This window comes from Protopterus annectens, chromosome 1.part2, assembly GCF_019279795.1.
Source record: "Protopterus annectens isolate FY-2018-M chromosome 1.part2, PAN1.0, whole genome shotgun sequence".
Lineage (NCBI taxonomy): Eukaryota > Metazoa > Chordata > Ceratodontiformes > Protopteridae > Protopterus > Protopterus annectens.
Window position 1 is genome coordinate 720075283 of NC_056727.1, and position 17646 is coordinate 720092928.

Consider the following 17646-nt stretch of genomic DNA (forward strand, 5'->3'; position numbering starts at 1 on the left):
GTGTGGTGGATCTACTAGTAGGTTTAGTTTTATTGGGGTTTAGAAGTAGGCACTAATTGGTGAGCCAGTTCTCGATCGTGTTAAATGTATTTTGGGTTAAGATTTTCAAGTCGGATGGGGAGGTGGCTGTGCAGATTAGAGTGGAATCATCTGTGTATTGGATGCAGGTGGCTTTAGGGATAGCAGTGAAGAGTAGTGGACCTAGTATGGACCCTTGAGGGACACCAAGTGTGCGAGGTAACTGGCTGGAGAGTTTGCCCTGCCATAGTACCGCCTGCTGTCTACCAGTCAGGTAGGACTGGAACCACTGGATAGCAGGCTTGTTGAGGGAAATAGATTTTAGTGAAAGAATGAGAAGTTCATGGTTCACCATGTCAAAGGCTTTTGATAGGTTAAGAAAGAGGGCAGAGATTAGCCTATTGTCATTCCTATTTTGGTTTATGGCAGTAGTAAAGGAAAGGAGGGCTGAGGTGGTGCTGTGATATGACCCGAAACCATGCTGGGAATCGGATAGTAAGTTATTCTGTGAAAGGTATTGCATTAGTTGCTTTTGTACACATTTCTCCATTATTTTGGCTAGTGGGGAAAGAATGGCAATGGATCTATAGTTGGATATGTCTGAGGAGCTACCACCTTTATGGAGTGGGATGACGTGAGATATTTTCCAGAGGGAGGGGATAGCATTTTCGGATAAGGTTCTGTTTATGGGGATAGATATGCAATGGCATCTGCAGCTATTTGCAGGTACTCTGCAGGGAGGAGGTCAGCAGTGAGGGGGTGGTAGCTTTTAGATTTTTTAGAAGTGTTTTGATAAAACTAGTGAATATTGGTTGGAAGTCAAATTCCGGTGATTATTATTTAGATTAGGCATGTGGTTTAAGTTAGAGGGGGTTAGTTGATTTGCTAGGGATTGGATTGTTTCAGTGGAACAGTTATTAAAGGCGCTAGCTATTGTCTCTGGGGAGATATGGGTGTAGTTAGCCGGGGTTAGGGTGGTGGAGTGACCTGGACAAAGTGATTTAAGCCTGTCCAGAACTTTTGAGGGTTGTTGTGGTGTTTTTATAGGAGATTTTGGTAGAAGCTTTTTTTATCCAGTAAAATTTTTTTGTATCATTCCTGAGTTGACGATATTTTAGATGGTCAAGTGGGGCTTTGGTTGTTCTCCAGCTGGCCCAGGCTCTGTTTCTAGTTTTGATTTTTGCTTTGGTATCTTTTGTGAGCCATGGTGCTGTATTTGATCTAGTTTTTATTGTACGTGCTGGAGCATGGGAATCAAGGATACTTAGGAATTTAGTGTTAAAGTGATCTATGGCCTCCTCTGTTAGATTTTTTTAGTTTTGACCAGTCAACTGCTTTTAATTCATTTTGGAATATAGCAGCATCAAAGTTTTTCCTGTTTCTAAATGTTTTATATTTGGGTTGGTGCGGGTTTCCTGCCTTATGTTTTATGATATAGGTTAGACCATGGTCGCTGAGGTCATCAGGGAGAGTACCAGCTGTGTACAGTTGGGGTTGGTTATTAACCAGGATCCAGTCTAGAATACTTTCCTTGTTGGTTGGTTTGTTTATCCTAGGTGGAGAGGTTATGGTCTGTTTAAAACCAGATAAGTTTATATGAGTGAGGGGGGGGTCGAGTCGGAGGAGCAGGTGCCAGTCGGTGTTAAAATCAACAAGAACTATGGTTTCTTGGGGATAGGTAGTGGATAACCAGTAAAGGAGATCTTCTAGGGTATTTAGGTTGTTGCCTGGTGGAATGCATGCACAGATGATGTTCGTGTTTGTTTTGGTTAATCTGTAGCTTGGTTATGAGGAGTTCCGCGTTATTGAATTGGGGAGGTTGAATGGTGTCTCTATTAACAGTTAGAGTATTTTTGTAAAGGACTGCTATCCCACCTCCTTTCCTTGTAGCACGGTCTAACCGGTGAATATTGTATCCTGGAGGTAGTATCTCATTGTCAGTAGTATTGGGTTTTAGCCAGGTTTCCGTAAGACACACAATGTTTGGGTAATGGGTTGGTAGGAGGGCGTGTAGGTTGGGAATCTTATTGTTAGTACTTCTAATATTTAGGTGAAATACTAGGAGGGAACTAGTGGGAGTATTCATGGGTAGCTTGATTTTGGGGGTTGTGGTAGGGGAGTGGAGGTTATTGGGTGTGGGTGTGGGTGGGCCAGGGTTGGGATGAATGTCTCCATGCGTTATAAGGTTATAGTGACAGGATATTCTGAGCTTTAGGAGTTTGTTTATAAGCTTTATATAGTATTTGTCTTTAGGATTGTTTTGTGGCTGTACAGGGGTGGTATTTTATAGAGGGTGGTATATTCGGTGTGCAGGGGAAGGTAAAGTGTTTGGTGTTGCGTGAAGTCGTGGGTATCTGACCATTTGGGTTGTGAATACCATGGTCAAGTGTTTGTTCATAGGCAGTGAGATGGTAAAATAGAAACAGTATAGGCATTTGGGTAATTAGTATATTTTTGCTTGTTTGCATTTTGATAGGGCCCCGAGCCAAATTTGATGGCTGACTGTGCTAGCAGGGTGTGGAAAAATGAGAGAGAAGGAAATGGGTTAAGGGGCCAGGGTTGCTCAATGATGTGTGAGGTGCTTGTGATTGGTACTTTGCAACTCCCCTCCTGCTAAGTCTGGTTTAAATTTAGGACTAGTGGGGCGGGTGGAATTTGGGGGCAGGGAGGGAAGCGGGGCGGGGCTAACACTTACTCTGAGTTACCTTGAGCTTTTGGTTTGGTTTGTATGATTGTATGTAAGCAGTGTTGTTGGCTGTACTTTAATTTGTTTTATTCTTTTTTAATTGTACACCAATTTTCAGGCTAATTTTAATTGGATCCTAGGGGTAAACTACCAAATGTAGTCCATAAGGAGGGAGCGAAATTACTTCACCAAATTAAAAAGTAAATGCTTGGGACTGGAACACTGTGTGAGCGTAAGGCTGATTCAAAGTAGTTATAGCCCAATCTAGTGGCAGTTGACTAGATCCCTTTACTGTTGTTGTTCATACACCATTAAGCCTCAACAGTTTACAAAAACTAAATTGTAGTTCACCTATTACAATTGAAAAGCTGGAGGGAGTCAGGTTCTTGCTTCCCAGAGGTTTTACTTAGTGTTAAGATAGTCAGCTTCAGTGGAGAAGGTAGAAATTGCTTTATGCATTGAATCCCAGGTTGAGGGGTCACTCAGGAAAGAAACCCGTGCAAACTATTACAATTGAAAAGCTGGTGAGAGTCAGGTTCTTGCTTCCCAGAGGTTTTACTTAGTTCAGATAGCCAGCTTCAGTGGAGAAGGTAGAAATTGCTTTATGCAGTGAATTCCAAGTGGGGGGGGGGTCACTCAGGAAAGAAACCCATGCAAATTACTGTGCAGGCACAACGAACAGAGGGGGTAGGGAAGGTACAACAGCTACAGGATGAAATGAATGTGAGTCAGGTAGTAGAGAGTTTAATTAACGACCTTAAGTTTTATAGTTAAGGCTTTTAGATTTGAAGGATGTCAATAAAAACATTTTACATCACTCAAAACTTAGTTTTCCTGTCAGGATTTTACCAACTTCAACTTTTTCTAAGCTGTACTGATTGTTTGTTGGACACCTTTTTTGGCTGACAGCCAGTCCTAGGTCTCTGTGGTAATTCCCTTAGTAATTTTTTTTTTTTTGCGGTGACAGTGCCGTTTCTATTGTACAGTGCTGAGGGGCCTGTGGCAAGTGTGTTTGCTGGTTGTTGCTAAAAGTTATTTTATTTTAGAAATTTGTTCAATTGGGCAGTAACCAACTCTTCAATGCCCCCAATCTGCCTTTGAGATTTCATTTGCAGATAGAACATGGACTTGGATCCTAGTAACTCTACTAAACATTCCCCAAGCAGCAATAATTTAAAAAAAAAAAAAAAAAGTTATCCATGAGGCTTCTGTAATTCCATCTTCCTCTTTACCTCTGAAAGAGAGACTGCTGTGGTCATCTTGTCCTCCTCAGACTGCTCATTTTTGTCTCAGCCCCTGTGGTGCTGCTCCTTGTGGAGCCAATAAGACCAGAAGGCAGGTGTGTCCTCTGCAGCTGTTCATTTGCCCTTTTCAGGTATCTGATAGGACTTTTGCTGCTATAGGGAAGGGGCCATTGGGTGCTTCTTCATTAAGCCACTGTGAGGAACTTCATTCCCAGGGAAGGGGCCATCCTTCAGGCTGCTGTCTTTTTTGTGGGGGAATTCTCCCACAAAAAGGAAACATAAAACTAGACATATTTCTGTAGCAGGACTGACTGGGCTTACTCTAAAGGTATTTAGAGCCTTTCTGTCTTTAAATACTGAGTCTTCCTGTTTTTTAATAAAGAAAAATAACTTCCTCTCTGACTCATTCCCAATTTGAGGGACAAGAATTAGACTTGGTCTGTGTTTCTCAGGTTTCCACTTTATGGGGTAGAGACTGATTCTGAGAAGAGTTGTTCTTCAGATTCTCCTCCTGAAGAGTTGTCTTTTTCTGATATTTTATAGGTTCATAGGTTGGTTAACAATTCCCTGGCTATTTTTTCCCACACTATTTATTTCCCTGGACCCCGATCCCCATGGTGAATTTCTTTTCTCCCATCCAATCGTCAAGGTTCCTTTTGAAGAGGGCCAAGGAGGTGCTCTGCTTGACATGTATGGGCAGTCTATTCCAGAGTCTGGGGAGTCTCTGGGTCAGGAATTTATCCGGTTTAGATCACTGGAGCATGTGACTCTGAGGGATTGGGATTTCTTTAAATGTAGCATGTCCAACAGCTCTCAGTTTGACATGGCCTTGTATATTAATAGCTGGAGTTTTTAAGGTGGTCAGCATATGGCATCTGCTTTAGGCCTGTGATTCTTTTAGTGAGGTATTTCTGCAGCCTTTCCAGTTGTTGCAGATGTCCATACCAAATGTATTCTATAATGGGTCTAATGAGAGTGCAGTGGGACAATGACCTCCTTTTTTCTGGATGAAAAGCCTGACTGTTGTGGCATTCCCAAAGAGGATAACTATACATTTCTTGACATTGAGCTTGAGCCCATGGCTCTGGCACCAAGCATCTGTTTCTGTAAGGCCCTTTTGTAGAGTATCCACATCATTTGGGGATTCAATAATGGCTCCCAGTTTGCAGTCATAGTCCCTTAGTGTTGGCCTGTACTTCAGAGAAGTGGATGCCAAACAAAAGTGGTCCCAGCACTGAACCACTTGTCTGGAGCTGGATTGGGAGTCACAGTGTGGGTTCTGTCAGTAAGCCAGTTAATGCCCAGCTTAGTAAGTTTATCTATGATTCCAGAGTGGCGGATGGTGTCAAGAAGTCAGTCAGGTTCAGGAGACAAGATAGGCCCTTCACAAACCCAAACTGGGTGGGGTCCAGTGTTTGAAGGTTGCCAATATCTTTGTTTATAAGTTCCATGATCATATGTTCCATGGCCTTGCAGATAAGGGATCCAAGGTGGATCCCCTGTGGAGTAGGATAACTGACTCAGTGGGCATGAAGCCTGAGGCGAGGGTATGATTAACCATGACACTTAGGTGAGGTGCCAGTTCATTTTGTAGTTCATGTAGTACACAGCCCTGGATGTCATCTGGTCCCATGGATGCTGTATTCTTAGCTTTGGAGAGTGTGTTTTTGAAGTTGGCACTGAATCGATCTGCCAAGATGTTGGCAATATCCTTGGGATCAGTATATTTAATGCCATTCTGTTGTAGCTCAGAGCAGATCTGAGCATTGCCATTTAGATTCTTGACTTATAGAATGCCTTGTGGTTGTCTTTGGAATCTTTGGCAATTTTATTTTTGTAACTAGCTTTGGAGGATTTTACGAGGGATCTCAGCTTCTTACTGAGGCTGGTAAGGGAATTATTTGCATCGTGGGATTTTCCTCTTTTCTGCAACAGTTTCTTCCTTTTGTTGTAAAGTTTGTTTATGGCAGGGGACCACGAGATTAGCTTCCTTTTTTTGGAGGAGAGCATCTTGGATCTATTTGGGATTGCACGATTCATGCATGAGTGGATGTGCTCGTACAGTGCCTTAGTGTAGGACTCGGCAGTCGAACTTTCAGTTCCCATCTGCATGGGTGTCATGAAGTTTGTCACTTCTGACTTGTGTAGCATGAAGTTGGCTTTGGAGAAGTTTTTTTGGCGGTTTCCTTACTGGGGAGTGTGGGTGGGATGTGGATGTTAAGGGTGATTAGCTTATGGTCTGACCTGACTAATGAGGGGGTGACCATAGGTGTGGAACATTGATTTCCCATGTTGGTAATTACCAGGTCTAGGATGTTGGAGCCCCTGGTGGGGCTATGGAGTAGTTGATCCAGGGCGTTGGAATTTATGAATTCCAAGAGCCGTTGGGCAAAAGTGTTGGTACACGAATAGTTTTCCCAGTTAATGGCAGGGTAGAAATCACCCAGTATTAGGGTGTTTGGTTGTATTTTAATATTTTCCAGTATGTTTAGAAAGGTGTAGTGAGAATCTTGGGGCATGGTGGGGGACCTATAGCAAGCTACAATTTGGATTGCAGTCTTACCTAGTGTTAGTTGCACCTGGAGAATTTCAGACGCATTGTGTTGGGCAACTAGCCTGGTGGTGTGAATATCCTTGGTGAATGTGGACACTCCTCCACCTTTAGTGTTTCGATCCTGGTTTGGTGGCCGAAAAGAGTGGTAAGAGTTGTAGCCTAGTATTGCAGGGGTGCTGTCTGGAGCCTTCAACCAGGTCTCAGTTGCTGCACAGATATCGATGTTCTCCATTTTTAGGAGTGCCTCGAGAGTGTGCATTTAGAGGTTTAGACTTCTAGCATTGAGTAGCATTACCTTCAGATTTTGCATGCTTGTACCTGTTAATAGTGGTGGTTTTGTCCTTTGAACTTTGCCTAAAAAAAGGCACTATAGGGATTGCAAGAGCCTTAGCCAGTAACCTGAATCCCAGGGGCAACAGGTACAAACCGTCTCTGGCAAAGCATCATGGTCTGTCAATCATGTCGTCCCAGGCAGACAGATACTGGATCCCCTTTGAATGACACCAGAAGCTTAGCCAATTGTTGAAGTCAATCATTTTGTCCTTATATTGTGGTATCATTCTGGGCGAAGGCAGGAAACTACTCAGGGCTAGTGTCATACCTGCCTGGGCCACATGATCTGCGAGCTCTTCCATGTCTCTTTTCAGTAGTCCAGGGAGTTGCGTCTCAAGTCATTCATTCCAACATGGACAATGACAGAGTCATATTTGTACTTGTTGTGGAGTGACTTGAGTGCATGCGTTATGTGGCGGATCCTGGCACCCGACAGGCTGCTGACTAATTTTCTCCTTGTTCAGCCTGGTGAGTGGGACATCAGTGTGCCTGACTATAGAGTCATCTATGACTAAAGTGTTAGGTACATTGTCTTGCCTTAGGGACTGTTGCTGGGTAGCACACTGGTGTTGTGAGCTGTGTGACACTTTGGTTGTGATGGGTGTTTGTTTGCATTTCAGCTTCGGAGGTCCTTGTTGCTTGGGCAAGTTACAGTTAAGGGCCTCCGCATATGTGGATTTAGTGTTATCAGTGGGTGTTGGTGTGAGTTTAAAAGGGCTATGTGTTGCTTGAGATGTAGTGTGGGTGTTAACCTTCTCCTCTTGACTGTCTAGTACAATCTTGGGTGGAGAGAGCTTTGCTTTCAGTTTGGCTATGTAAGTGCATCTCTCACAGGTTGTAGTGTTGGGTGGTAGGAGGAGAGGGTTGTCTGTGTACATGAGGCAATTGCTGCATTGCCGCAGTATGCCCAGATTCACTAGGTGGACAGGAGAAATCACCGGAAGCTGACACTTGGACATGCCTGGTTTGGTGGGGTTTTTTTGAAAAGTACAGGAGCTGTTTTCCCTTCCCTTAGCAGGGTACTTTGCAATTATAGGCTGTTTAGTGCCTATGATTAATTTCTCCTTATTAATGAGAGTTGAGTGTATGTATCAGTTTAAGGCTCCCTAGTGCTTTCCAGCATGTATTAGAGCAAGTGCTAGTCACAGGGATGCTTAAAGGTAAGATGAAAAAAAAAATGGTTTATCCTAAACACTGCAGTGTGCAATTTAGAGAAGTTAGATGTGAAAGTAGGTAACTTAAGTTTTACCGGTCTAAAAAGTTGTTTTAGTGGAGAGTCACTATTTTTAAAACAGCAAGATCGATTGAAAGGGGGTGATCACTTTTGTATTCTGGTACTATGGAATACACTAGGATGGCCAATAAATTTAAATAGTTGAAGGGGAGTGATTTCACAAAATGATAATTTTGTGCTTACTCACACAAGCCAGTGAAAGCAGAGAGGAAATGAGATATATGGTCAAATTAACATAAGAGGCAAGCAACTAAGAAAGACAGTGGTATTTAAGAACACAATAGTAACAGGGCAGGTGGGAAAAAAATTCTGCCTGACTCACAAGAAACAGAGCTGTGGTCTCTCTTGAAGTTTTAATATGCAGTTAAAAGCAGTATACAAGTGAAACACAAGGTAAAGAAAACAAATCACAGTATTCAAAATATAAAAAGGCAATAAACTAATACAAAATACAACAAATAAAAAAGCAAACTAACCTTTCCTTCACAGCAAAGTGTAGCAGAGTCTGGGTGAGCCTTTCTAATAAAGCTGACTTCTAGACTGAGGGACTTATTTCAGTGGGAAGAAAAAGAAATAACAGAATCCCAGCTAAGATTATTTTTACAGGCAGATTTTTCTTCTACCTGCAGCTTTTCCTTCAGTTTGCCATCCTTAGAGCATACCATAGCAGTAATAGCCCATTGTAGGTTGCAGGGCATTCACGTTTTTCCAGTTTGACTGCCTGATTTTTGCAAATTCCTTCACAAGTTGCAAGAATTTCTGGCTTGTGTTAAACTGTTTCTCTGCCTGTTTTCAGGTCAGGATAGAGAAGTCATTTCACATTAAAGTGTTTTGGGGATGTCTTACATAACCCTCGTGATGGCTTTTCCTCCTCAAGACAAAGTGGAATATTACGACGAGCAGTTTCTATGAGTTTGCCATCAGACTCTGGTGTTTGGCAAGAAATTCTCAGAATGTTAGGTTTCTTGAGCCTCCATTGTTCTCATGATTCCTTTAGCCAGACTTTACGTGAAAAAAATTTAATGATATGTTATAGGAGTTTGGACTAAACAGCCACACCCACTTTCATTTGATTCATTTCTGATTTTTGTGAAAAAGGAGTTACTCTGGTGGATGAATCAATACGTTCTCAGCTTGGGTCTCACATTTTCTCTTCCAGCCCCTGCTCAGTCTGTAACAGATGCATCAGATTTAGCTTGGGGAGCTTTGTCCAAATGGAAGAACTTTCAGGGAGCAAGCAGTACAAATTAAAACACACAAATGTCAAAAAAATGATGACTAATAAATGCTGTCTGATTTCTAAACCAACGTTATAACCCAGACCCTCTGCTAGTAATCACAGACGACACTGTAATGATGTAGTACTTAAACTAGGAAGCCAGGTCCTACCCTATTTGTAAATTTACTATGGTAGCTTGGGATCACCCAACTCAGCACAGTCTGTCCCTCCAGGCTACCTACAGTCCAAAGCAAAAAAATTGTTGCAGATATTCTGAGCAGGAACAGGACAGACCGTCATGAATGGAAGTCAAACCTGGGGGCCTTCCAGGAATTGATCCATCTGTGGGGAACTCCACAAGTAGATCTGCTCGTCTCCAGCCACAGCAGACAAAGAAATCCGACCCCAGGACTCTCTGCACACAGGTCTGGAAGACATATGCCTTTTCATTCCCGTAGGTGAGAATGTTAATGTATGCTTTTCCACCCTTTCCTCTGATAAACAGGGTTGTTGAGATTCAGGATGACTCCACGAAGGTAATTGTTGTTTTTGGCCCAGGCATCAGTGGTTCTCTCTTTTGAAAATGGCCAAGAGCATTTATTACAACCTTCTTCCAGAATTGACTTAATTACACAGGACAGAGGTTGTGTGATACACCCCCTGCCTTCAGCTTAAATTGACAGTCATGATGATAGAATTTTAATACCTTTTAGCACCACCACCCCAGCCTTCAGCAGATGTTAAAGGAGAAAACAATTACTGCTAGAAAGTTGTATATGGGTATTGAGCTGTACCTTAGGACACATGGAGTATACCCTAAAGTATTGGAAGCTGGCCTGATCATTGCAGGATATGTCCCATGTAGCTTAAGCTACTGCCGCACTCATCTATTCGAAAATCTACTGTTAAGGTAAGTTTTTACTTGCATACCTGTACTTTCCATCTCCAAGATGTGTTTGAAGACCTGTTGGGCACAGTCCTGGCTGCCACGCAGGTCTACGTAATGGGAAACTGTTTTTCTAAATTTGACAACTTTGAGAACAATCATAGACATTGGAGGATCTAAAGTTAGTTGCTAGTGGCTATGTCCTAAAATGTATTGGTCCTTCTGAAGAAAAAAAAGCTTCACGACTCTGTAGTCTTAGAAGAATTCCTGGATAAGGGCCAGCTTTATTTCTCCAAATGGGATGTAGTTTGTGTCTCTTCTTTGGAGAAATTGTACAGTATTCTACATTTACATTTTTCTTTCTTTTTTTTTTTTTTTTGAATGGAATGGGGGATCTTGTGTCCCAGTCTTAACTTCATTCTCTTTTTCTTGCAGTATAATGTAGCTTGGGATTGTTGATATGTTGTATTTGCAGAAGGTAACCTGGGTGGTGTCATTAGACATATACGATGTGTGTTCTGGCCTATTGGTGTTTGGGAAAGCACAGGAGGATCCTTTGGATTGTCTTAGATGGCCTTCCTGTTCATCATATCTTTGTATTTGATCTCTTCTCTGTACCCAATGTATTTTTCTTGGTGCTGCTTCTGGTGGCATAGGCTTTGCAGGAGAAGAAATGCCTCGTATTCTTTTACCTGGGTGAATTTCTTGTTTTGACCATATCAAGTGACTGTGTAATTCCTTCTGTGTCATCTATAATTTCAGGCATTATTGGTCTCTAAACTAGAAGCCCTGTTTGGCTGCTGTTCCAGAGGGCTGCCTTTAATGAAGATGGGTTAGACAGTTATTATCTTGTGTCCACTGATGAAGAGCCTAGGAAGTTAATAGTCTTGATAGTCTGGGTGAAGGCGCAGGTGATGGTTCAAGCTTGGACTCTCCTATGCATCTTGGGATTATGACAATCATGAAATTTACTGCAAAGTTTTTATGTCTGAAGTTAATGAATATTGCAGTGGACAATAAGTAGTTAATCATGGCAAATTATTTGCGATCTTCATGGATCTGATTTTTTTGTGCCACATTAAGTTGTAGCATGGAGAGGATTCCCACTGTTTGTTTTTAATATAGGTCTTCTGTCATCCAAGTCTCTAGAAGTGTCTAGTGATGGATTGGTAGTGAATTGGAGAACTTATCCAGACTCGTTGCATAAGGCAGTGTTTTTTGCTGTCTGGAAGCAGAGATGAGATCGTCATCTTCCCCTCCAGCTGCAGTCCCGACAGCAAGCTGTGAGCAAACATAGCAGCATGTGGTTGTTTATCTATGCTGTGACAGTGGACTGTAGACAAGACATTGCTCTTACAGATTACCATGTTCTTGGGAAGAGTGTACTGGCAGAGTCCAGTTTTTGCTGCTGCAGTCTCCCGGAGCAAAGGCTAAGAGATTACTTTTTAGTTGTGATGATCTTCACAGAGTGAGGCACATTAGAGAGAAATATGTGGTTGATTCATTTTCCCATCTGAGACCATTAAGATTCTTGAAGGCGTTTCTTTTTCAGTGTGATTCCTTACCTTTTAACAAAATTTAGGTCAAAAACACAAAAATTCAGTCTGTTTGATTCAGGTTAACTAAAAGGTGTAAGTTTCAGGGTTAGTACATACAGAGGAAGTGTTTTTTCTGATGAGGAATGGTGACTTCATCAGGCTTGGCTGCCTCTGTAGATCTTCTGCTCCTTTCAAGTATTCCAGTGGCAGTCTTTAAGGCATCAGAAAAGCTCTTTTGTTTTAAGACGAGTTGCCAACTGGCTCACAAAGCAGTCACACACTATCAAAGTGGGTGACTCCACATTAACCATCAGATCTGTCACCACCAGGGTGCCACAAGGGTCAGTGCTGGGCCCCCCCTACTGTTTGGTGTATACTTCTTAGAAGTTCAAGCCAAAACTAAGGGGCTGTGGTTGACCAGGTTTGCAGATGACTGCAAACTGGGTACAATTATTGAATCCCCAAATGTTGATATACTTCAGGAGGGTCTTACGCAGACCAACGACTGGTGCCTTAGTCATGGTCTCGTACTGAATGCAAAGAAATGCATCATCATCATCATCATTCCCCTTGGTAAAAACAGTGTGCCTTCACACTATCAAATTAACAATATCCTATGTACCTATGAAGTGGGAAGAGATCTGGGATCACAAGTAGATTGCGACCTTAACTTTGACCACCATGTGTCTGCTGTAGTAAGGAAGGCTTTCTACGTAGCACACTTGCTCTAGAGGTGATGCCTTTGCTAATCAAAGGAGGTTATAACCCCTCTATACTTGTCACTAATCAGGCCCCTAATTGAGTACAGCGCCCCTTTTGGCATGTACCGTACAAAGCACTTGCAACAATTGGAGAGACTTCAGAGGTTTCTAATTAAGGTCATCAAGGGAACTCCAGCATGAGCCTCACACAGGTCAGCTTAAGTCCCTATCATTATACTCAGTATCATATAGACTTCTTAGGGGAGACTTATGCCTGTCTTACAGAGCAATCTCTGACCCAAACCTAATGAATTTGCTGCACATCTTTAAATCGAACATGACTAGAGCTACCTGTTCCAGAGACCTAAATATGGCCTGCAATTTGAATAGGATGTGCTGGAGGGACAGATTGTCTCTGTGACTGCTACGTCTTTGGAATAGGCTGTCAATTCATGTGAAACAGAGCACCTCTACGACACTGTTCAAAAGGAACTTGGACAAGTGGATGGTGCACCGTAAATTCTTACCAGGCATAGTACCCACAACCCTCCTGGACATGGGTAGTCAATAATAAATACTATCTTGGGTATTGAATACAGTAACTATGGTATTGCATTGGAATGAAATGGCTGGGCTTGAAATGACCTCCAGGTCGATAGTCTAGTGGCCTCCTATGATAAGGCTGCAGGAAGCCTTCCACTTGTAATATGTATTTTCTTAAGTGGAGAAATGTTTCCATTTGGGCATAGGTATCTTATTCTTCCGTAGCCCTTAAGCTTGTAGTTAGATCATGTCCAGCGTAGTGTTTCTGCACATCAGTCTTGTGGAGGGTAGAACTTAATCAGCACCAGCTGATCAAGTTGCTCTTAAAGTATTTTACTTTTTTATTCTTGTGGAACAACTCTGAAATGTGTTATTTACCAAAATCATGTGTCCCTTAGAAATGGCTTTATTTTTTCCCCAAGTGCAATTATGAACTGTTGTTAAACTTGTTTGTTCATCCTTCTGCTTTCTTGGAAGGAGTGGAATCAAGGAAAAAGAGCAAACACCGTTCGTAACTTCAGATGTGCACTCATAGTTCAAGTTTTTCTTGAAGGGAGTATTATTTCAGAAGAAAACAAAGGACAAAATCACCAGTTATTCTGGTAAGGCCACCTCACATCCAGGAAAACTTTGCATATACAAAATCCAGCATCCAGAAACAGTTTAAAAGCACCCCAAAACTTCATCACCACATAGCCTGGTTGAATTTTTCATTATAAAACTAAGTGACAGAACTACGCTTTATTCATGTAGAAGCACTTTCATCCACTAATTGGATTTCATCAGATCATATTTTCAAAAACAGATTTATCCATGGAAAATATATTCTTACACAGTCATAAACCAAGATTGAAACTCATCCATAAACATGAGGCTAGTATGGGGTGACTCATGGTAAGCTAACCACGTAAAATATTCTGAAGTGCAACAGCAGGTCGAGCCACCCTACACGTCTAGTGATCTCCGAAACCTTGGTAGAAAAATTATTCTTCGTGATTGGGGCACACTTGCATAGCTACAATCCTCCAGCCAGTAAGACAAGCAGTTACTGTTCTCAGAATCCAAAAAAACAGAATCCTAAAATATAAAAGAAATGTCGTAACCTTTGACCCAGGGAACACTGTAAACAAAATATAGAAATGAAAATAAAAAGCATTAAAAATATAATAAAAATCATACAAAGCAGAAATCACTCCCAGAACACTAGTCAGATTGCAAGTGAAAATCCAAACTTCAGTACACAACCATAAAACTGTTTCTAAAATACAAAAAAAATAGCATTAATACTAAATATTGCCAGTCAGAAAGCATGCCAGAGATTGAATCAGAATCAACAGAGAGCCATACGTAAGAATAACCAGCAGTAAATTAGAAAAGTCAGATATTTTTTTTAGGTAGAAAATCAAACCCAAACTCTGAAGGATTATAAAACCGGTACATATTGAAGATAAGAAAATCTGAAATAAAATGTGTAATAAGCCCAAAGTCAGCAAACATACCAAAAATTAAACCAGTAGTTGAACCAGAATCTGGGTCCAAGAAGAGAAAGAGTCTTAACAAAATACCCTTCTTTAACCATATTTGGCACCTAGGTGTCATCAAAAAGTAAGCAAAGCTGTGTAACCACCTAAAAGAACTACAGATGGAAACCAAAGGACAAAAATAGAATCAAAAGAAAAGGTTGGGGGGTTGTGTCATGTGTGAGCACTGCTCATGGCAGGTAAAATAAACTTAAAGCAGTCTGCAATAGCAAGCTGGCACAAGTCCTAAATCAGAGATAATTGAAAGCAGTAGCAGGTTTTATGAAAAACTGGGATCATTAATTCACAAATTAAACCCTTTAACAAGGACTTTTAAGACCAAATTTAAAAAAGCCTCCTAAAAACATGGTAAAAATAGAAAAATAAAAATAAACATGAATATAGAAATAAAATGAAAACCAGTGACAGTAAGAAATAGCCTTCGTACATAACCAGTGATATAAATAACTGGTAAAAAGTATAAAAATAAATAACTTGCAAAGCTAAACCAAAACATAGAAAAACAGTATGACAAAATAATAGGAGATTAAGGAAACAATTGACATAAAAATTGAGAAATATAATACATTTAAAATAAGATAAATATAAAAGTCTACATGTAAAAAAAAGAGTATGAATAAAAATGTAAATGCAACTCAATGCAACTAATGCCTGTAACCAAACGTGCAACTGAGGAATCAAAAACTGGCAACAGGATGAAAATCTAGAGCAATTAAATAACCATAAAATGTCCAAGCCAGGAGTGACAAGCCCCAGTTAGCGTTTTCCTAGTAAAAGTGAAATAATTAGTAAAACATTTTGTGATCCAATTTCTTGAGCTGAAGAATACTGTTGCTTGAACAAGCATCATGTAGACCAGCTGTGCTGCAAGCATTCAAAGTTGCCATCAGTACTTTTCCACAATGGCATTGCATTTCCCCTCTAACAGACCCACCGTGATAACTGTATGGTTGCATGCTGCATTTTAGATTGTGCACTCTTTGCATTGCTACTGCATTGGTGAGCATGAGGCTGATTGTGCCCTTTTTTGATCACTTTGACATCAAAACATGCACATTGAATTCTACCCGGCCAAAGTGGTCAGAAGAAGAAATTTCAGCAGTTACCTGTTGCGGTGTTTCTTCACAAATCAGATGAGGTGAAATAGATATATGAAGCCCAGTTAACCCTGGCAGGGGTATGCCATGTACTGACCAAAGGTGTGAAGTCTGCATTTTAGTAGGCTTGCAGTAAACTGAACTGCACCAGTGTCAAGATAAACTGCTTTGAGTGGTAGCAAGTTTCTTGTTGACCGTAGGAAGAAGGGAAAGAAGGTATAAGGAAGGAAAAGTTTTGCAATAATGTAAACAAAGCAAACATATTTTCCTACAGATAATTTAGATTTATGTTGCAGTTTTTGTATCTCATGGTCTGTGAATTTTATTTGTTTCTTTCTTCAGTAGATAACATAGAATTTACTGCTGTTTGGCAGATGAATGATGCAGTAAAGCCCCAAGCTGGCAAACGTTATTGAACTGTTTCTTTAATGAAGTTGTAGAACAACTAATTCGCCAGAAGTGTGACAGTCTTGTATATCTAACATTATTTGAGATACTGATTTTGTGTTGTGGTTTTGTTTACCTTCCTCACAGGACTGGTAGAGCTAACAAACAAATGTGTGGTAACTACACTTCTTTCTCAGTATGCTCAAGTGGTGCTCTGGTTTTGCCGCTCTGGATTGTTGCCTGATGGTTCAGGTAAGGGTGCATTTTTTGGTAATCTGGATCCTAATATGAATTTGAATAATGAAGTATCTTTCTCCTGCTAGATAAAAGAATTTGGGAAAGTGATGGTTTAGACACTTGTATAACACCCATGCAGCAGATCTGCTTAAAACACTGAAAGAAAACCACTAGAAAATGAGCAGTAACATTTTTGTACTTCCCTTTTCTATTAAGATTGGAAACTCAGGGTTCAACAAACTGCTCATAGATGATGTTCTTCGTGTTTCACTGTTGCAGTCATTACATTTGGGTAATCTGCTGGCAGTTTGCCCTCAGTCGGCCTGATTAACAAAGTCTTGGGTCATGCATCGGTTGCTGTCCCTTCTTCCATGATGTCAGGTTATCGGGGTATAAAACATGCAGCCGACGCCATTACATCAGTCTTTCTTGCCACGCGGTGCCCGAAGCAGAAGCAGTTCGCAAGTGCCGATCGGCCAACTCCTGAAATTTTCGTTTTCAAGTTTCAGAACTGAAGTCTTCAACTAAAAAGCTAAGTACCCTGTTGGGGAAACACTTTTTTGCTCTTTACCGATGTCAGTAAAAGTTAATAATTGTATTACTTATGGGAAGCAAATACTTCATAAGGATTTCCATTTGTACTGTATTCCTTGCCTAGGCCTGACCACGATGTACCTTGTTGCCGGTTCTGTGCTTTATTTAATCAGTGCACTATCCATCATCGGTACATTTTTGCTTCTAAATATTTTGGATCACAGTTTAATTATCCAGAAATGACATCTGTTAGCAATCCGATTACGGGAATATCTAAAAAACGCAAAGAAAAAGACAGAGACAGGCCATTGAGGTCCAAAACTGCCGACGATGCTTCTCCTAAGCCAGTCACCAGTTCGCCGTACTCAGTGATGAGCTTTCGCAGCCCCTGATACCCGTTACTTCTGATACACAGGCCTTTACTGAGACCCATTTGGAGTCCGGTATGCCGTGAGATGCTTCAATTATGGAACCCATGGAGGTCTCTACCTTGGATGGGTCCGGAGCCCGCTGTGCAGGCACCGGTTTCTAAGGGGTGTATTCAGGCCTACAGATTTGTATATTAAACCGACGCCATCTTCAATTTTAAGGCCAAGATCTCGATCTATGTCTAAAAAACTGATGCCCAGGCCACATGTGCAGGCTCCTATGCCTAAAAAAACAAATTATTAAAATGGCTGAATATTTAATTACTCTAATCAGGGGTAGCCAACTCCCCCCCCCCCCCGCTTCAAAGAGGCCTGGGGCTGAAATTGACTATGAATCTTCTGAGCAGGATTCTATTTCTTCTGACTCTTCTAATGAACAGGATTTGTCTATACCTACTTATGAGGACTCTGATGCAGAGGATTCCATTCCTTCTGCTTCTCCCCATGAGGATTTTTCTTTTGGGGA

General features: G+C 41.2%; 1 protein-coding gene across 1 annotated transcript in view; it reads left to right on the plus strand.

Annotated features, from left to right (window-relative positions):
- Nucleotides 1-17646, plus strand: part of AHCTF1 (AT-hook containing transcription factor 1) — a 2707103-nt gene that overhangs the window by 1289049 nt on the left and 1400408 nt on the right. The window contains exon 17 of the mRNA XM_044058692.1: nucleotides 16129-16233. Within this exon, the coding sequence (XP_043914627.1) occupies nucleotides 16129-16233 (105 nt within the window). The remainder of the gene's footprint in view (nucleotides 1-16128; nucleotides 16234-17646) is intronic.